The sequence below is a fragment of the Macrobrachium rosenbergii genome, chromosome 4 (genome assembly GCF_040412425.1).
Source record: "Macrobrachium rosenbergii isolate ZJJX-2024 chromosome 4, ASM4041242v1, whole genome shotgun sequence".
Classification (NCBI taxonomy): domain Eukaryota; kingdom Metazoa; phylum Arthropoda; class Malacostraca; order Decapoda; family Palaemonidae; genus Macrobrachium; species Macrobrachium rosenbergii.
Window position 1 is genome coordinate 64,521,974 of NC_089744.1, and position 22,454 is coordinate 64,544,427.

Here is a 22,454-nt window from a genome sequence, read left to right on the forward strand (position 1 = left end):
AGTAAAATACAGGTGGATTTCTTGATAATGTAAAGAACTCCCTGTGATCACCCGTTGCCCCTCAGAATCCAGTAAGTATCGAAGGCAAATACGTAGCATTATTTACACATATAATAGTCCAAAACAGTGTATAACTTACTTGATCCTATCCAGAATTATTCATACAGACATTTTTTATAAACCTTTTTACAATTTGTGGTTCACAGTGCCATACAAGCGATGAACAAAATTGTCAAAAAACCAATCTAAAAATTTTCTTTATCATTATTGCTTCAGGACATTTTATTTAGGCATAAAACAGCTGAAAACTGTTAATAACTAAAATTTGACCATTCCTCAAAAATTTGGCAGTCGGTGCACCCCTTAAGCAGACTTATGATACCCTGATACAGAGATTGGATAAGAGATGCTGTGCTGGGGGCTAGCAGATTACTTTGATGCCTTCAGAGTTGAACTCATGGGATTCTAGGTTACCCCTAGTATCAGTAAGACTTTAATGGGTAATAACTTATTGTCAAGGTATCTTCTGACATTCAGGACAAAGCATTAATGAAAGTACTCTAGGAGAAGTGTTCTGGTAGTCCATGCCTTCATGTTATACATCCAAAAGACAGGTAGTGGAAGTTTATCTTTTCCCTTCACAAGCCAAGAATTAGCAGCTTTATAAATCAGGTGGCATTAGCACATACCATCATCACCACTTTCTCTTTCGCTGTCTTAAAACCTGGTTCCAAGCTCTCTTCTTGGCCAATGAATGTCCTCTGGAACTTTTTTCCAGAATACTGTATTTAATATCTGCTCAAGTACACATCCTAGTTCCTCTGCAAGTTTCTTGATGGTATCTGGAAATTCATTAGCTGCTTCTCCTTTACTCTTACATTTGCAGTCCAAACCTTTTCCTGTAATAATCAAACTTGCCTTTGCTGGCTTTGAAGTCTGCAGAGCTAGATCCTTCAACTTCTATTTGCCTAACAGATTCAGAATATGAGTAAACAAAACATAAAATATCTAACAACTCAATCTTTTTGCCTCTTGATAGCACTTTTAGTTATACTAGGAGTATTAAACTTTTGGTTCATGATTGAATTCAAGATTATACACCTGCACCTCACTGAAAACATGGGAACTCTAAAACTACTGATTACTGCACAAGACAAACATGTGAATGAAGCTAGGAGCTGAGACAAAGATGCTGGCACTGCTCAACAAGGTGCACAGATTTGCAATTCTTTTGTGAACTGCAATAGTAAGATTTTTTAGCTTTTTTTTTTTTACATTCCGAACAATATGAGGATTACAGCTTTACCTTTATTTAAATTTTTCTTTTCTACACAGGATGTCTGCAGTTTCCAAGCATGCGACATTTTTCAGTTTTTCCTTATTGTGACTGATTTGTGCATACATTACTGTACAAGTATTTTGGAGGTAAAACACAAATATATTATTTTATTTTATGCATTTATGACCAACTACACTTTCTTTTTCCTTGAGTCATCTGACGACTTATGCAAATAGCTGCAAAGCTTAAAAAATTATTCCATTTAACTATTCAGGAAAATTACACAAATAATCTAATCAATGTAAATGGAACCCATGAAATTTGAGGAACAACTATATTACATAGCACTGATCATCATTTTAGACCTCAACTAAAAGCATCCAAATTTTATCATCAGACAATAAAGATTTACATTAAAGGAGACATCAACATCAAAATATTGCACTTCTTAATTATTTCATTTAAATAAGGATATTCTGACAGAGAAAGTAAAAGTAAAAAGTTTACCTGCCTCCCTCCAGGAAGTTGCAAACATTGTCATCTCTTTTGGACACTAACTGAAATGTCTCCTTGATTATCTGCTGTTGTATCTCCTCATTCTGTGGATAAAAGGTAAAAATTACTGAAGAGATAATTATGAAAATGCGCAATGCAAGTACAAGTAAATAAAAAGTTTATGATGATCCTGTGCAGAAATAGTTTTTTCTCACTTTTATCTGTTGTGGTGTGTGGAACATCTTCTAAACAGATCCAACAAAGGAAATATTGAAGTTCATACTTGCCTTACCCAGCATTAACAATTCTTCCATCAAATATTTATGAAACTCTTCCATTGAAAACATGAGTACATGATTACAGTTTTCTGAAATTATAAAATAACTAATTCAAAATAAAAAAGACCTTTGAAAAATAATTTTTATTTTTAAAAGTACCTGTACTGAATTACCTCTGGCAGAATTAGGGGGCCCAAAATAGTCTTTTATGCAAATGGAAACCTTGATATTTAAAAAAATGCCTCTCCTTTTTATGGCCTGTAACCTTCAAGAATTGCATTTGTCAAATAATAATCTTAAGTTTGGTGAATAATTACTACAACTGTAGGTGTAAATATTATACAAATGGTACCTTAAAAGATATGCAACAATAATGATTTCTGTTCTGCATGAAACCTCACAAAAACAATACCCCAGTTAATTTTAAAATGCTTCTTGACTATCCTTATCATACTCAAAGTATGATGAATGAACACATCATTTGTGTTTATTGTTCTCATAGTTATACCAAGGTACCAGGCAACACAAAATAACACCAATGATTACAGACAAAGACAAACCAATTACAAATTCAATGAAATTCAGTTAACCATCATTCTGACAGAACAGTAGCAAAGAAAAGTGCTTTAAATTAGCACTACTGTAATAGTGATGAAGTATAAAAAAAAGTTTCAGCAACAAACACTACGTCTGAAATCTATCTAAAGGAGGCAAAAGCAAGAGCTTTCAGCATGAAAGGTAGGTAGGTCACAAAAATACTCTAACAAATGTTTTGATTTGTACAGCTTTATATTTGTTAACATTATAAGCAGTAAGCAGTGCCTGAAAATAGGTGATAATGATAACTTCCTCTGGAGGTCAAATTGTTGATCAATGAAGCAGTATGTAGACAGTTAATCCACTCAGCTACTGGAGATGTAAAAGGATAAGAACCAAATATGCAACTCCATATGCATGGTATCACAGTGGGCACCCTTGCACCCCTGTGATTTTACCACCTACCCATCCCACCTACAGTGAGTGGACACATTTAACCCTCCTCCCCAGCAAACTTTTACATCTGTTCTTACATACTGTTTACATTCTCAAGTCATTTAAAACAACCCTTGAACCAGATGTGAAAAAAAAATTTCCGCTTATGTCTGTCTTTCATACCTACAAGTTCTCAAGCAGATATCTAAAAATAATATTTAAAAAAGACTGAACTACTAGAACAACTGTTAATATAATACAATATGAAATTAAACTGTCAATCACTATGATAGTTCAACAAAGACAAACTTCATACCTATCTATGTAACCTCAGCACCAGATGATACAGCACTTGTAACCCTATAAGAAACCTGTAATGTATTGCACATGGATATACAACTCAAGTTATGATATGAGATATTAGCTTTATAGTCTTATTACCAACTTATGAAAAACCTCTTACATGCAAGAAAACATCTTGTGGTTCTAAGACGCACAAATAGAGATCAATATAAAAGCATCATTTTAAGTAGTATGGGGAAACCAAATTGAGTCTAATGACCTTTGCCTTAATTTCACACTGTCTTAATCAAGAAAAAGATGAAACGTAATTCATAAAAAAAAATTAAAAAAATATATTTTCATAATAAAATCAAGTTTCATATATACTTACCAAGTAATTACATAGCTATAGTTTCTAACTCGTGCGGCAGCCTTTTTTAAAAATTCGCGGTAGCGCTTCAGTTGTTTTGTGTAGGTGACTAGCCCCGCCCACTATCAGGGAACACTGAGAATGACATGGCAAACAAGCTCAATTTGTTTGTGCCCTTATGTCCATGAGAGGGGAGGAGGGTGGGCTCTGATTCTGTAATTATTGGATAAGTGTACATGAAACTTACTTTTATTATGAAAATCTCATTTTCATAAAAGTAGCTTACCAAGTAATTACATAGCTGAATCCCACACTGATAGGAGGTGGGATACATGGACATATTCTACTTTAAAACATTAAGGTATGGTAATGACTTTGAAATACAAATTCTGCCAGCATTGATACAATGCTTGTCATTTCCTTACCTGGTAAAAGAGCTACTGCAGGAGAATACTGCCTCTGGTTGGTGCTCATCCTAACCTGTAGTGGCATGGCGGTTGAGCCATGGGTCGCCTCTACTTAAGTGGGAGCCTTGCAGCGGAGGATAGGCCTGATTGCTAGCAAAGCATATATAAGTGCCCTTGCCCCGGGCGCAGTACAAACATTAAAAACAACCAGACAACGCTGTCACCTACACTGAAAAGACCACCACCCATCCACTAAGACTGGTGGGTACTCCAGGTACACTGCACTCCCAGGCTCCCCAAAACTCAAAACCCTAAACCAAGGAGAAAAGATAGTAGGAGAAAAAGAATGTTTCCTATAATTCCTCTCCCAATACCATGCCAGCCACCAATAATGGCCCCAAGGTACTGCAATTTTCAAAAACCGTTTCTTCTTTCAAATAGTGAGACATTGATGATAGATTTACACTTCCAGTAGGTCAACTGCAGAATGAAGTAAGGGCTATATTGTGCCTGAAAGCAAAGGAGGTAGAGATAGCTCATGATGCCTCTGACATCATGAGCTTTCACTTTGAAAGTAGGCCAAATGTCCTGAATCTGAGGGTGTGCCTCAGAAATCAAGTCCCTCAGGATGAACGACAATGTGTTCTTAGAGAGAGGATGAGACGGGTTCTTAGCCAATCACCAGAGGTTACTGGATGGCCCTCTGATCTTCTCAGCCCTGTTCAGATAATACCTCAGGGCTCTAACAGGACAAAGAACTCTCTCTTCTTCCTCAGAGCCAAGGATTCCCATTAAGTTTTTAATTGTAAAAGAATGGGGCCAGAGCTTGGACAAGTCCTCATTCTTGGCTAAAAAACCTAGGGTAAAGGAGCAAACTGCATCTCCTCAGGAAAATCCTACCCTTTTATCAGTGGCCTGGATCTCACTAACATGCTTAGCACTAGCCAAAGCCATGAGGAAGAGAGTCTTATGAATAAGGTTCCTCAGGAAAGTGGAATGAAGGGGTTCAAAGGAGGGATCTATCAATCACTTCAACACTACGTTCAGGTTCCAAGACACCAGATTGTCCTTCTTCTGCTTGGACATATCAAAGGACTTAATGAGGTCGTTGTTAGACAAAAGATCCAGGCCTCTATGCTTAAAAACTGAGCTCAACATAGCGCAATACCCCTTAATGGTGGAGGAAGACAAATTCCTAGAGCTCCTCAGATAAAAGAAATCCGCAATTTGTGTTAAAGATGTCTCAGAAGAAGAGACTTTGTGTCTGAGACACCATCGTTGGAAAACTGCCAACTTGGCCTAGTGGACACTGCAAGACGACTGACGCCTGCATCTTGCAATAGCCTCTGCAGCTTCTCTTGAAAACCCTTTCACTCTGACGAGCTTGCAGACAGTCTGAAGCCTGTCAGAGCAAGAGCAGACAACCCTTGGTGGTATCTCCTGAAGTGGGGTTGAGTAAACAGCTTTTGGGGAAGGAGTCTTGGAAAGTCCACCAACAACAGCAGAAGGTCCGGGAACCACTCTTTTAGAGACTAGAACAAGGCTATGAGGGTCATAGTTACATTGCAATGAGAATGAAATTTGTTCAGCACTTCCCTGACCATGCTGAAGGGGGGAAAAGCGTACAGGTCCAGATCAGACCAATCTTGCAGCATGGCATCTGTTGCCCATGCTAGAGGGTCCAAGGATGGAGAACCAAGGAGAGGAAGGTGATGGTTCTTTGAGGTGGCAAACAGGTCCAGTGTCGGTTTGCCCCCCATAGTCTCCAAAGATCCAGACAGACTAGGGGTCCAAGGTCCACTTGGTGGGAAGGACCTGCTTCCGACAGCTCACCTCGTCTGCCAAAACATTTAGTTTGACCTGAATAAATCGAGTGACCAGCGTCACTTGAATCTGATCCGCCCACAGATCTCTTTCTGCCTGGTAGAGAGAGAAGGAAGGAGTGCTGCCTTGCTTTCGAATGTGCGTTAAGGCCTTGGTATTGTCCGCATGGACTACCACTGTCTTGTAGACCATGCTCAAGAAAAACTGAAGTTTCAAGTGAACCTCTTTCAGCTCTCAGACATTTATGTGAGGGTTCTGTTCTTCCAGGGACCATGTCCCCAAAACTTCCTAGTTCCCCAGAAGGGCTCCCCAGCCTAGAGCTGATGCGTCTGAGTAGAAGTCTAGGTCGGGGCTCGGAGGATGAAGAGACTCTCCTTTTGAAAGTCTTTCTCCGGACAGCCACCATAGCAGGTCTGACTTGATCTCCAGGGTTATAGAAAACACATAGGTGTCGGGCTGTGTTTTCCTGTTCCAGTTGGCCTTCAGGAAGAACTGAAGGACTCTCATATGAAGCTGCCCAGCTTGACAAACGTCTCAATGGATGATAGTGTCCCCAGCAGGGTCATCCACTGACAGGCAGAGCAAGATGATAGGGCTAGAAAATTGTGGACCATCTGAAGGCAGCTGGTGGTTCTCTTGGGAGACAAAAAAGCCCAAAAAGTCTGAGAGTTGAGAGTCATCCCCAAATAAAGGATCTCTTGCGACGGGGTCAAATGGGACTTCTGGAAGTTGATGAGAATACCCAGTTCCTGAGTGAGGAGAAGAATCTTGTGCAAGTCCTTTGTGTACTTCTCCCTTGCTAGGGATCACAGAAGCCTGTCGTCCAGGTACAGACTGATGTTTATGCCTATCAATTGGAGCCATTTCACTAAAGGAGTGAGGACTCGAGTGAACACGCGGTACCTTAGAGAGGGTGAAGCAAAGAGCCCGAAACTGGAAAACTTTTTCCTGCAAGATGAATCTTACATACTTCCTGGAGTCTGGATGGATGGGGATGTGGAAGTATGAGTCCTACATATACATGGTAATCAACCAATTGCCCTGGTGAATGGATGACAGGATTGAATGGTTTGTCTCTATCTTAAACTTTGTCTTCCAGAGAAACAGATTGAGGGCGCTTACATTGAGGACTGGTCTCCAACCCCTCCAATGTTTTGGGAACCACAAAAAGACTGTTGTAGAAGCCCTCTGAGCTGATGTCCTTGACCTCTTCTATGGCCCTCTTTAGAATGAGGGAGGAGACCTCCTCCAAAAGGGCTGAATGTTTCACTGAGCCTCTTGAGTAGGCCGTCAATATGATGGGAGAAGTGACTAAAGGGGAGGGGCTCTTCGAGAACGGGATGGCGTAGCCCTCCTTCAGAACCTTGATAATCCATGGCTCTGCACCTCTGATCTTCCACTTCTGCCAAAAACTCGAGAAGTCTAGCTCCCACTGATGCACAAAGGACTTCCTCCTCATTTTTTAGGCACAGACTTTGTCAAGAACTTTCTGACAGATCTGGCCGAGAAGTAGACATTGGAGTGGGACTTAGGCTGTGTCTTGGGCTAACTTCCACGAGAGGGCTGCTGGAGTGGAGAGGCCATCTTGGGAGCCAATGTTGATGAATCCTTGGGGCGTTTGGAAGATTGTGACAGAAGATCCTGGGTAGACTTCTTTGGAGGTCTGAAGTAATTTCCCTCACAGCGTCCTGAGGGAAGAGGTGATGAGGATCCAACGGCAAAAACAAAAGACCCGATTTCTGGATCTGAGTGACTCCTTTAGTTGTAAAGGAGCAACCAAAGTTCCCTCTTCTTTAAAAATTCCCAAGGAGACAAGAGCAGCGAGCTCAAGAGAGCCATCTCTAATTGCCTTGTCTGTGCAGGACAGAACTCCCAACCAGTCCAAGGCAATGTCTCCTGCTAAGTCACTGAAGTCTTCGATCTTCTTGGCCAGTGCTCCAACTGTTCAGTCCAAGAAACTAAAGACTTCGAACACCTTGAAGAGATCCTTGACAAGGTGGTCTAGTTCCGCCAACGAGAATGCAGAACGATGGGAAGAGTCAACGAGGCCGGAGAAGTCCCCTTGGGAGGAGGCAACTACCCCCAGAGAAGGAGCTTCCCCAGTGACATAGGAAAGATATCTCCTATGGACTAAGCGTGAGGGAGGGAAGAGCGAAGGAAGCTTTGCCTTGCTCCCTCTTAGCAGAAAGCCAATACATATTCCATCCCTTTAAGAGCCTTCTTAGAAGATGAAGAAAGCACCATCTTGGGGAGCCTAGCTCTGTCATCTGGATGACTCCTCATCATAAAGGTCAATGCAGGCGAGACCAGGGCAGCTGGGGTGAAAAAGGAGGGAAAGTTCACCAGCAAATACTGCAGAAGAGCTGCACAGGCCAAAGGAGGAGCAGGTTCTTGATCAGCTCCTCTTCTCCTGAGGAGACCGGAGACAGGGACTCATCATGAGCAGGCTTGGAGATGGAAGGAGCTTTCTTCAGTAAGCTCATTATTTCAGCCAACTGCTGTTTGAGCCAGTACCGGCTCATCTTGATTTACAGGAGCTGGAGACTGGTGCTGAAGAGTTGGCACCAGGCGCTTGGGAGCTGGCACCAGGAACTCAGGAAGAGGCACCGAGTGCTCTAGAGGACCCAGGCACTTGGACAATGACATTGGGCATCTGAGAGGCTTTGTTGGGCACTTGGGAGCCAAGTAAGGGCACTCAACAGCTGGGCACTAAGGAGAGAAGGTTTCTGGACTGTCCCATGTGGAAAGCAGATGCTGGACTGAAGCAGGGATAGAGCCACAGCGTAAATGCAGGAAGGCTGTGGGCTGAGATTAGCCTTTTTGCACCCCTTAACACGAAGCGGAGAACAGCGACCAACATCATCTGCATGTCTCTTCAGCAGATGTGAAAAATCAAGAAAATGTTTACAGCGTTTCCTGTCTGCGCTGGAAATGTCACAACTAGACGACAACTGGTGCACATCCAACGAGACACCTTTCCAGTGGCTGTCTGTCGATACCTGGGAACGTGCAACAGGCTCGACTGAGGTGGCGACTACTGGTGGGCAAACCCCACCAGCCTCCCTTGGACTTCCAGTATGTCTTCATCTAGGAGAACCGGCGGGAAGAGTAGCCACCTTCTACACTTGCACAACCCTGTCACTTGTCACTTTTTCTGCATACACTTTGCTCAACAATTACAGTGATGCTCCTAACTCTGCCACTGTATTAACAACAAGGTTAATCTTCTTGTTAAATCTAGCTTCGAGACTGGCAATGGTATTAGAGTCAGAAGCAAGGGAGCCAGGCACGGGAGTAGGTGGAAGCAAGGGAGCCAGGCACAGTAGATGGATTAATAGTAGGAGGGTTAGTAACAGGAGAAAAAGTGGGAATAGGGGAAGAAGGAATGCAGATCTTTCTAAACTAGGTTTAGGAGTGGTTTCTAGGCTATGTGACGCTTGTCTCTCGGCTCTAGAGGTCACCTTCCTCTTCCTATCCCTTTCTAACTTGTCTAAGTGAGATTTAAGTACTTTCCACTTTTTCTCGTCCCAGTCATTGCATTCAGCGCAAGTTATCTCACTACTACACTTCTGCCCCTACAATTACTGCAAATTGTGTGTGAATCATAACAAGATTTACTCAATCTGGTTTTACATCCTTTGCTGCAGTAGCGAAAACTAGAGGAACTAGAATCAGACATAATCAGTAAAAAACACTACCCTGGTCCTAAAGGATACTAATAAGCTGAACAAGTTTGAAGGCTACTCAAAATACAACAGTAATACTTCACCAAGATCCAGTAAAGACACCGAAAACCATAAAAAATGCTGCTCCTAACAACCAGATGTATACTCAAGAGCTGGCAGAAACAAATTGAGGTTGTCTGCTGAGTCATTCCCAGTACAGCCCCCCGTTAACAGCGATCCGGTTTTATGGCGCTCGTCTAGTGACGAAAACTGGCAATTTTTGGCGCCAAAAACGCCAATTTCCGCTTATTGGCACCGATAACGGGAAATCGGTGCTTTTCAGCACCAATAACCTCCGAAAATCAGCGGCGATTTTCGGTTATCATCACACCCTCAGAAACAGAACCCCTCCGATAACCGGGGACTACCTGTATTCCCCGATAGTGGGTGGGGCTAGTCACCTACACAAAACGAAGCGCTACCACGAATTTTTAAAAAAGGCTGCCGTGTGAGTTAGAAACTATAGCTATGCAATTACTTTACTTGATAGGTTACTTATGTGAAAATAAAATATTTTAAGCAAATTTTGTTTGTTGTACTAAATCTAGTAGCTGAAATACACAAGGCAGAAGACAAAGTTCCTCACTAAAATAAAGCCTTTTAACTATGACCATAAAGGGATGTATCCCAAAACTGTCAAAATCATAACTACAGTATCATACTTTAGCTGAAAATAAAAGAGAAACTAAAACTGAATGCTTTTGAGTACAAGCCTCAATTACACAGATGCACAAATACACCACCACTGAATTTTCTGTGCTTGATGACAGTCACCTAATCATAATTGTGAAGTTTGGGTATGCTAGGCTATCATAACTAAGTTCTTGAGTGAAACAATTTGTTTCATAAACTGTCCTGTTATGAGATGTTATGTGTTTAGTGTAAACTTATTATAAAAATACAACATGAATTGTTCTCATTTCTCTAGACTAATTCATATTCCTTTGGACTCTACATTTTTTCCAGTACTGTAAAGTGTGTTTTCATGACCTACTCAGGGTTAGACTTGGATTTCAGGCCAGCCTACAGGTAGCATAGCCTAACTAGCAGGCCACTGTTCCCATCGCACTACCCCTGCACTTATAGTGTGAATAAATGAGGGGTTACTCTATTTTAGTCATTGTTCTATTAAGCCATACAGGAAAAGTTGAGCTACATATAAGCCACCTCTTCTCATGTTTACTCTGGAAATTAATTTTGGACTGTACCATTTTGTTTCCTTCTGCTTTTGAGCGTTGGAATTCTCTTCTTGCATCTGTTTTTCCCGGCTCATAACCCTTCTACCTTGAAAAGGCAGATCTATTGCTTCCTTCATGCTTAAACCTGAACCTCCCTAGTTTTCTTTTTGCTTGTTGTCTTTAAATCTGGGCTAGAAACACCTGTTGTACTGGACTTACAAAAATTTGTATGTAAAGATCAATGCCCGAACTTGAAACACCATAAAGTGTCCCTTTTCACTTAATAAATTTCCACCTGACCTCACCACCTCCATCTAGAAAGGACAATGTAATTGATAAACTTACCGGGGGGTTCAGGATCATCACTAATACCCTCCATCTTCCTTGAAAATTACCCAGAACCTCAGTTTAAAATTAGTTATTTCTCTTTCCCAAGATGTGATCTTCTGGTTAAAAAAACTGGAGTGCTATTGGTGATGATGACTACAGTATATGGAAAGAGGAGAACAAGCAGTGCTGATCACCCAGACCTTCAAGATGCCCCTCAAATAAACTGACTGGAATTAGAGGAAGGCAAGTGCTGATGTCACTTTCTTCCTTTCTGCTTTCAGTTTTTTGGCATATTCCTCTCCCCCTCTGAAGGGACCATGTACCTGTGAAATTTCACTTAAGACCAGTTGTAAGGAAATAGACCCTGCCTCTACATTGTTTTGTTGCTCTCCCCTCTCAAGTTTTGAGACCTCCTCCAGCTGTTCCTGACAAAAGAGATTGGTTATCCCTCCCGAGTCTTGTGACTTCTTCCTGATGTTCATAATAATCTTGTTTTTTGCTTCACAGAAATACTTTTTTTGGAGGAGCATATCACTCTTTTCACTAAGACTATCACCAAACAATGTAGTGTTGAATCCATACATTAAATTCTGGTCATCCATATTTTATCAAACAAGATATCTTTGTACAGGCAGTCCCTGGTTAACGGCGGGTTTGGTTAATGGCGATCCGGTTTTACAGCTATTGTCTAGCGACGAAAATCGGCAATTTTCGGCGCCAAAAATCGCAGATTCCCCTTATCGGCACTGATAATTGGGTATTGGCTCCAATACATAACTAACAGAGGCGCTGGTAATCGAAAATCGGCACTTTTCACCGCTGATAAGCCCTGAAATTCACCAAAAAAGAGTGAAAATCGCATGTTTTCGGTTATTATCACACCCTCAGAATGGAACCCAGCCGATAACCATGGACTGCCTGTATAAGGTGTATCCTCTCAGCAAAAATGAATCTGCATTCCTCAGCTGTAACATTATGCCTGCTATCAACATATGCATCTTTCACAGTGGTCATCAACAATGCTCAAGTGATTTGGTGCTGGTGGAATGTCAGTCTGTTAAGACATGTATTCTCTGTAAATTTTATCTGTCAAGATGTCATCCAGTTAAAATACAGTAGCTACCAACCTGATTAGCAGAGACACCTCATGACTACACCTTCAAACATAGGCCATTTCCCACATGCTCCAGCCCATTGGTCAAGTGTTTGGCTTCAACTTTTCTGGTTTGAGTGTTGGTGCCTATTGTGAGATCTCTTTCCTTCCTGTAAGCTGGCCTATGGAAACCAGCTGCAACTAGACTTACCAGTGCTTTCTCACCAACCCTCTATCATATTATGAATGTCAACCTCAGATTGTGAATGGCTCCTAATAAACTGAGATGCACTATTGTTTTTCTATTCTGGGAAGAAATATTTGCTAAGAAGGAAGGAGAATTCAAGAGCCACTGCAGGGTAGCCCTCATATAATATTTCCCTGTTTTTTTTCTCTCTTGCTCTGCCAGAAGGAGAAAGAATGGCAGTGTCCTGTTTATTTCTATTACTTACTGTGCAGACGAACTCCTACTCCATTATTATTAACAGGTCTACTCTAATCAGTTCCTGACCTAAACTGCTGACTAGTTCCATGATCCTCTCAATAATGAATGTTTCTCCTTGACAAAATTGTTGACTGGATCATAGATGCAAACCAAGTACAGATCTACTTTCACTGGATCTAGAGATTTGTTACTTAGTTTGTGCTGACAGGAACCAAAATGGATGGGTCTGCTTAGATGGTTTCAGTTGACTAGGTTGTGTAATTAAGTCTTATTGTACTTCCCTTTCATAGTTTCCTCCAGTCCTTAGCTTTTTTACAGACACCTTGAGCAAGGTGTATAATCTATAACCCTCTCGTACTAGGATGTAGCTCCTCTGCCTTGTGGAAGACTATTTAGTCACAGTGAGGGACCTCCCCATGATTAAACAAGGCCAAGATGATACTTTAAAAGGCCAAAAAGATATTTCAAATCTATCCAAGCAAAAGCTACAGTGGTCTCATTCTTTAAATGTACTGGTTAATGTTGTTCCTAAATGAGCTGGTTTTACCTATCAGCTTCCATTGAGTGTGCCTAGACAAAGAGGGTATGAGGGTCACTGGTTCTGAAGACAAACAAGGAAAAGCAACTAGAATGTATATCATAAGCATTAGTGCTTGGCAGGGTAATTAAGACTTCTTTGTCACAAAACCAAATCTGCTCACTGTAAGAATGTAATACTTGGACTGGTAGTGGTCTTGGAGATTGATGGCAATGTCTTTAATGGTACGGATCTAACATATCCCTAATCCTATTTATTGTCTATAATAAGAATCTGTCCAAATGATATAACTCAGTGAAAACTGTTAATGTGAACCTCAATTAACTTGCATTAACATATTCATTAACAGATCTGCATCGAAAAGCACAAACATGGCAAAGCTCTAAGTGCATAGTCTACTTCGAAAAAGATTTTTATGCTTTGATCGTGATCTGCAATGAGAACAATAGTATTCTGGCAATCCCTGGGCTAAGGTCTAGAACAATGGGTTTATATCACCTCCTCCTGATAGTAGTTCCTCGTTGGGCGAGTGGTTTCCGTTCTCGGCTAGCACTCTGCTGGCCGCGAGTTCAAATCTCCGGCCGTCCAATGAAGAATAAGAGGAATTTGTTTCTGGTAATAGAAATTCATTTCTCGCTATAATCTGGTTCGGATTCCACAATAAGCTGTAGGTCCGGTTGCTAGGTAACCAATTGGTTCTTAGCCACATAAAATAAATCAGCTCAGTGGTCTGGTTAAACTAAGGTATACTTTTTTTCCTCCTGATAGTGGGTTTGCTCTTATTGTACAAAGAATGCTATATATATCCCAACTTCTGCCACATATTCGCGCGGGTGAGTCAATAAGGAAATGTATTATAACATCCTCCTCCAGGAAGTTTGGAATAAAAGATAGCCCAACTGATAAGTAACCTCTTGCACAGATTACATCTTCCAACTACCTTTACAACTTACTAACAAATCTGGATAAAGCACAAGCCATAAAGAAGGATGTCCTTGATAAGATGTCCCTATGAGAAATTTCTCCTAACGATTTATGTGGATTTTGAATACACACACACACACACACACGCACACAAATACAAGATCTACTGAGATGAGGATTCGGGTAAAGTTGCTCAGAACAATAGGGAATGACATAATTTGGGACAAAATGATTGTAAGAAAAAATAAATTATAATAAAAGGCAATCCAGTACAGGTCCAAAATTCTGGATCTGTGAGCTGCAATAGTGACAGATCTGCAGTTAAACAAACAATGATTAAACTGAAAAAAGGATACCAAATAAAAACAATTCATTGAAAAATGTAAAAACTAACTGAAATTAAAGGGCTTAAATGCACTGTGGTCTTTGATCAAGATCTACTGACCAATATTTTTCAGCAAATGATGGCCATGACATAGGCACTAGGATTAATTTTTTCATTCATCCCCAATGGTGAACAAGTTTTGTTCTATTCTTTAAATAATGCAATCTTGATAAGGTATGGTTTATTGGTAAACTGTACCATACTACAGTACTAAGACTGTTTGCAATATAATGTACTCCACTGCAATCAAAGATACAAAAAAAATTTAAATGTACTGTACATTAGTTAAGGCTACATATATATATTAATTCTAATTTTCCTAATATCTGAGATTACAGTGCATACTGCTCCTCAGAAAAGAAAATAACACTAATTTTATGCTTAAGGACGTGCAGGATACACAATAAGTATAAGTTCACAATTAACTTTTAGGTCATCCTCTAAAGTAAAAAAAATACTTGGTAAAGTATACAAAAATGCTTCATTAATTTATATATAGCAGTATCAAAATGTAAAAAAAAAATAAATCACCTGCTAACATTTATACATATCCTCTACACTATACTAATCAAATACTGTATAGGTACAGTATTATGAATCCTTGAATGAGAAATGCAGAAAATATGAGAGCTGATAAAGCCGTTTTTTTAATACCAGTCAACAAAATCATGCAAAATATTTATTGTACAATATCCAAACCAAGTAACATCTTTCTCTAAAATTTACCATTTACTATACTCAAAAGGATTAATAACCATTAAGGAAAATGAACTCTAAAAAAAATCATGCTGTTTGGTTTGAATTCCCTGCCTGAAAAAATAATGAAAATAAAATGAAAAAGAACGAAAATATAATGAAAATCCTAAGAAAAATACTATTCCAAAAACTGCATAAGGTTGAAAAGTAAAGGTTTAACTTACCTTAGAAGGACACTGAAAAAATGAAAGTTGTGCATAAAAAATGGGTAATTATCTAAGTATATTTCTACACTAGCAAATTTTCTCCATCTATGGGCTGACTTTTTACATCTATCAGGGAAACATATAGATTTCTTTTAATTCAAATACTAGACTAGAATCAAAAGCTCTGAGCAATGTGGAAAGCCTGTGGTTTAAATACACAAACACAGTACAACAGTAAATCCTGTTGGCAAAGGAACCAAACAGCACTTTACAACACCTTAACAAATAGTATTAATAAATTGTAGATAATTACCTCAAACTACTCTTTATGACTTGGATCATACAATTCACTCTGTTTAATTACCAAGAAAGAAATGTATGTAAAAACAAAGCCTCATGAAATTTTTATTTCATCAAGGCTTTCCCTTATACAGATGTTATATGGATTTCTGACTGAAGCTACAACACAATTCCCTCTGCGGTACATTATTCCCATTCAGCTTTAACCTTTAACCATTGATGTTTTCTTAAGAACTGCTTCAACAAAATACTTGATGATTGATATCAAGCCTCAAGGGCTAAGATTTAAGCTTAAATGCTTTCTGGGACTGAAAACTTTCTAGGGCCAGATCTGAGGCTATGTAGTAATAATTACCAGTAGTATAAAAAAATACATGTGGCATTTCTCCAAAATCTGAGAATTACTATTATCACTGGATACTAACACACAATCACATGTGCAACAGAAATAAACTTCTACGATCTTCTCAGATACAAGTTGCTGGTAGGCAAGGCATGCAGCCTGGCCAGGTAACTCCCTAGGTACTTAGTTGGTAGTTTCTTAGCTTTTCACTTAAGTCCTCAGATTAATCTCAATTTGAGGAAGAAATTGATTATTGCTATTATTATTATTAATTATTGTTACTGGGTTGCGTAACCATATGTGTCAAAGTTTCTAATTCAGCACAGGGCTTGTACAGAAGGTTTATTTTTAAAACTAAAAATTAGTTCTTATCTAAGAAATTTATAAACTGAAAATGAAAAAAAGACTGTTACCAAATTTCACAGATTAGTTTCCAGAACTTTTCATTCTTTGTTGGTTGAAGTTTGGACATTCACATATAACATGGTACACTGTTAGCACTGAAATGCATTCTCTGCAAATTTAGAGATGTGCTCAGTCCACCAGCTTTTGTAAATGTCATTACAAAATTTATTCAAGAGCCAAAAACTGTGCAAAAACTATGCAGAGATGTGCTATGGTGTCACGTCACCATGATACTTTGGTAGAATCTAAACAGGGGATATCAAGTGACAGCATCCAAGTACTCTCTTCAGCAAGAGTACAGTAGTCTCTTTGCAAGAGTAGTTCTGCATCTGAAGAACTGTAGACCTGTTTGAAATGTTAATGAACAACCACCTGCCAATATACTGCCCTCAATTCCTTACCTCAAAAGTCTGGCAGATGGCCTCCAATGACACACTAGTGGAAGGTTATATCAGTCCCCACAATCAGCCTCTCTCATGAGATCCCATTTATGTTTAAAAGTTTGTATGTCATCTTCCCCTATGAAGTGAATCAACCATTGCTAGTCTTTTTCAACCTGATGGGTAACAGCCTATCCTCTCCACAGTTGAATCTAGATTTATCTTCCATCTCTTCTTTGGTTTGTAGATGATTATCCATCCTACTCATTTCAAATCCAAAAATCTCTTAGGATAACTAACTACTTCCACTGTTTATGAGTCAAAACCAATACAGCTGATCCATCAAAAAACTTGAATAGACCTTTCAGTCTAAAGGTATGGTCATTTATTATATAATAATGGTGAAAATTTGTGTAATACCCACAATATCCTGAGCAGCAATGTATGCCAACAAAAATTAAAGGAATTCCACCAATGTTGGAGTAATTTTTATTCTCAATTGGCCTAAGATATGCAGTACAAAATATGCCCCAGTAAGTAGAAGAGAAGACAGAATTCCTTATATCTTCTACACATAAAAACCCATAATGATAAGAAAGGCATCCAGTCTTTTATCCCTAACCTTGAAAATACCAAAGCACTGAATTACTTTTGGGTACTCGTAATACAGCACAGTGCAGTAATAAGAAAAAATTTTCAAGTAAACAAGAAAACATTCACTATACACACTTATGTACACCACTAGGCTTCCATGACCATGGCCAAGCATTTTCAAGATTTAGCAAGAAAGCCTCAAAACAAAATGTACAATATATTTCAGCCAATTGCATTTTTGAAGGCAGGCTAAATATTATCATGCATTTGAATGTGTAATTAATAATCAAGCATATTTCTTATAGAAGCTGAGCTACAAAGATGACATATTTAGGTGAATTCCCTTTACAACTCTGAACATTTGCTATTTGTAATGTTAAAAATATCAAGTTGTATTTAGCATCCATGTGAATGTGAACTTCAGTCACAGTCAGCAGTGTGAGTAGTTTTCCTTATCTTCTTAAACAAACCCAGACTACATACCCAAGCGTATACATTACATACTTTGTTAAATAATTTGCTTAAGTATGACATTTGCATATGAAGTTAGGATCTCAATATTAAAAAGAAAGGTAACTTTTGAGAACGATTATTTAAATCTTTGCTTCTCTTGCATTTCCAAATACAAAATTTTTCTTAGATTACATGTTAGTTAGCTTTCCTGCATATATTGTACGTTGTAACCATTTTAGAACTCAAAAGAGCATAGTTATAAAAAATAAATATACTGTTCAAAGATAACTCAAAATCTGAATATCATGACATCACATAGCTTAGGCTAACCTATTCTACAATCAAGGCATTGACATACCTTTGAAAATATAATATCATTTTCATTTAAAATATTGTAGGCTACCTTTTAATTGCTGTAGGGTAACCTAGGCAATCGTATTACCAAACTTAACCACACAAACCAATCACTAACTAATCTACCAATGGCTTGACCTTGAGGCTGGTTTGGGATAGCATAAGTAAATCATATTGCAACTTTAATTTTGGGATCTTAATGCAATGACCTTGCAAAGACAAGGTCAGGCTAGGTTAGGTGGGAGTTTTTGGGATTAGACTAGGCAGCTGAAGACAAGTCAAGTATTTAGATGTTGCTTGCATTTAGTACTGGTCTAACGGGTAATACACTGAATCAAATATTGTAGTGCCAACAATTGTACGACGGGATGACACTGCTTTTCCCTCATGGACAGTGAGGGTCAAGTTATTAAGCAGGAAAGTTACAACAATTACTTTTTAAGAGGGTTTTGTAAATTTTTAACTTGAACCTTAGGTCTTTTGCAAGTCTTTGGTCCCCTCTGTGAGGTCATGTTAGAACTCAGGTGAACATCAAGTATGCATGGTATCTTTCACCCCCTATTGTCTTCCCACCCCAGTTTATAATTAAATACTTCACGTAACAAGTTATCCACATCTTTGTCAAAAAGAGGCTACAGTTTCTTAATCTCCAGTTTACGCAGTACTTTGATTCCTCCCACATTTCTTTCCTTGCCAGCATTCAGTAACAGTGGTTATTTCTGAAGCAGTTTAAGAAGAAATGAACAAATCTTAGGATTTTATAAAAAAAATATATAAGAGAATTTATACTAGTTTACATTCACTATTTAGTACATTAGCTGACATGGCTATAATGCTTAACGTATAACTTCCACTGAACTTGCAAACCATTAGTGCTATTGTTAAAAACTACTTTGAGAGATTTACACCTACTTTATGTTGAAACCATAATTTCCAGTTGGTATAATTTCAGAGGACATCAAATAATGGTGATAAGTGAGCCTTACTCGCTTTGCTAGTACCAACATCCAAAGAAGTGCACCTATCATTCAAGCTTCAAGAGCATACAAGACTGTCATATAATTAAAGCAGGCATTAAGAATAAAGTTGGGTTAAGAGTCAAATGGCCACAACCAGATACTATATGATGACCTAGGTTACTATGCATATCTGTAAATGGCACAATACACTTTTATACCTTTTGGGAATAGTGATGAATGGCAACAAAAGTATGTAAGGTGATATTGATTTTTCTATGGGTGTCACCATTCTAAGGTAGGTTAGAATGAGGGTTCTGAAGCCCCATTCCCATTCAGGTAGAAGTCTGCACTTTAAGTTAGGTTAAAATTGTGAGGATTAGGGTAAGATGTATCTGTCTTTACAATATCTCCGGCACCTAAGTTGGGTTAGGACACATTAAGAAAACATAAGGGTAAAACTGAACACTACTACTAGTCTTTTGTTTATGTTTATGATATTTACCGTCTTTTAAGTTTTTACAATCATCCTCCAGGGGCTGGTATTAAACACTGCACCCATTTTGGACACAAACTGGTAGTTACCAAACCAAATGGGTGTGGAAGTAGTCTTCAGTTTTACCAACATAAGTTACAGTGCATCCATTTCACTGCTTTAGGCCCAAGAATTCCCAGTTTACCATTGGGGTTCCCAAATATTGTTAGATAAGCCTATGGGGGAGGGAGGGCTACAGGATAACTCGCTATTTGCAATGGAAATTAACAAATACAGTAAAACTGAAGACGGTATTTCTCTGCATGGACTATTACCTTGAAAATTTATTTTTCCTATACATTTAGTGTTGCTGATGAAGGTGGTGGTGTTGTTTATCGTCAGTCAATTATTATCAACCTCATATCTACAAAACATGGTTGGGGACCCTTCAGGAATGTGGGGTTTGGAAGATGATGGGAGAAAGACTGGACTGCCATGTTGTTGTTATGGAATGGTTCTGCACGTGTGCAAGTCATTAGGGAGTCACATGTTTAAGAAGGGATTGGCTAAGGAAACCTATTATAAAAGGAACTATACTAACCTAACATATCCTAACCTAACCTAACCTAGCAGGCCATGTTGCTTAGTCAGGTACCAAAAGCTCCCCTGTAACACTGCGCATGCACAACAGCATTCCAGGATGGCTAACGTACAACTTCTGAGGTTACTTACTGGTAATTATTGTCGACTGACAAAAAATAATGGTAAATTCTTAATAAGCAACCAAAATACTATAGGAAAAACCAATTTCCAAAGTAAGACCCGATGTGGAGCTCTTGCTTGGTTCTATCCTGAAGACTACTATCGTGCCTAGTAGAACTAAGTAAGAGCTCTGCATCAGGTATTACCTTGGAAATTGACATTTTCTATAGTATTTTGGTTGCTTATCAAGAATTTACCGTTATTTTCTGTCGGTTGACTGTAATTAACTTGTAATTAACCTCAGAACTGATTATGTCTTTGTATGCTGGCCATCTGGAATGCTGTCGCGCACGTGGAGTGTTAGGCTATAGGGGAACTTTTGGTAAAAAGTGGTTTCCTTCACCAGGGAGCCTGGAGGGTGGACGCCCCCTGGCTAAGTAACACGGCCCACTATGTTAGATTAGGTTAGGGTACATTAGGTTAGTATGGTTCCTTTTATAATAGATTTCCTTAGCCAATCCCTTCTTGAACATATGGCTCCCTGATGACTCTCATATTCACGGAACCGTTCCATACAGTCCGTGTGGAGCTGTTACAGTACTTTGAAATACTCCATGCACCCCTGGTCTGGTAACTACCAGTTTATGTGCAATGTGGGCACCGTGTTTAGCCTAGTACCAGTTCCTTGGGATGAATGTAAATATAAAAGCAAAATATAGTAAATATCACAAACATAAAAAGAAAAACAAAAAGATACAGAAAAGGTTGTATATATCCCAGATGACGACCGCCAGGAACCAGGCTGTGGTAGTAGTCTCCAGTTTTACTGGAAAAACCGGCTAATTAACAGGCTGGTGTTACCAACGAAGCTTTCAACTGAGAATATAAACAAAACACATCGAAGAGCCTAACCTGGGAAATATCTCAGGCTAGAATAATGAGTCCATTATAACAAACAATCAACAAATACTTACGTAATACTGATAAAACTTGGACAGTCTTGGTTTCCCATGGTTATTAAATACTAAAATCGCCTTAATCATTGTGCCCACTAATTCTTTGTCGGTTAAGTCATTCAATGGTCATACGTGGAATGAAACGTCAATCATATACGTTAATTAAGCTTCAATCGAACAAGTTCAGGTTATAGACGGCCGCCGATGTTATCCTTTTTCATTTCTCACGTAAAATTAATCGGTTAACTTTGACATATACTTGTGAAATCACACGAGTTTTGTTTGACAGATCGGCCCATAGAGAATGTTCTTTACCTTCCGACGTTCGGGGTCTCCCATCAAATAATAACAAGCGTTTGAATTAGTGATGTTTCTCGGAACTAGAGTTGGAATATAAAATTTAGGCCAAAGGCCGAGCGTGAGACCTATGAAAAGGTCATTTAGCACTGAGAGAGAAATTGGGAGTAATGAAGGTGTAACCGGATGGAAACCTAGTTGTCACACTATGGAACAACTGATAGGAGAGGGTGGGAAGTAAGGATGTTTCTCGGGAGAGCTCATTTAATTCTCTAAGAAAACTGCAAGATATGGTTACGTACAATTTATAAAGTAAAAAGTGTAGTATTTACGTTGAATTAAGTACAATATAAAATCTCATGAGGTTTATTTCTGGATGCCCACCTATCTTCTCTCTTTATTATTAATTTGAATCATTACGAGTCCTTATTAAATTTTGTCAGACAAGGCCCTTTTAAAAAATGCAAATTGAAATCACTTTCTTTCAGCTATCTTGAATAAAACTACAAAAATCCTAGCCATTAAGACTCAAATGGCTGACTCCTGTTTTAATTAAGCATAAGTTGCATGTAGCACGGGTATATGATCAAATGGCAGTTGCTAATTTCATTTCAATCCTTATGTAAATTATGATTTGGCTGCCATATTGAGATACCTGATATATGCTTTGAAGCCTGCACCACGGGTCTTCCAGCTATATTTCATAACTGATTCTGTATATATAAAATAAGATGGTGACGTTTATTTGGAAGTTTTGATTTATTAATATCCAGATTTATTATCTATATAAAAATTCATTCATTTTCATTTAT

At 38.9% G+C, this 22,454-nt stretch overlaps 1 protein-coding gene across 2 annotated transcripts in view; it reads right to left on the reverse strand.

Moving 5' to 3' along the window:
• Nucleotides 1-21,861, reverse strand: part of or (AP-3 complex subunit sigma-2 or) — a 76,605-nt gene extending 54,744 nt beyond the window's left edge. The window contains exons 1-2 of one of the 2 annotated variants that reach the window (XM_067098609.1): nt 21,364-21,861; nt 1,787-1,878 (exon numbers count right to left, since the gene is read on the reverse strand). In XM_067098609.1, the coding sequence (XP_066954710.1) occupies nt 1,787-1,878; nt 21,364-21,432 (161 nt within the window). In that variant the 5' untranslated portion in view covers nt 21,433-21,861. The remainder of the gene's footprint in view (nt 1-1,786; nt 1,879-21,363) is intronic. The other variant, XM_067098601.1, reaches the window with a different exon arrangement.
• Nucleotides 21,862-22,454: the final 593 nt, after the last annotated feature.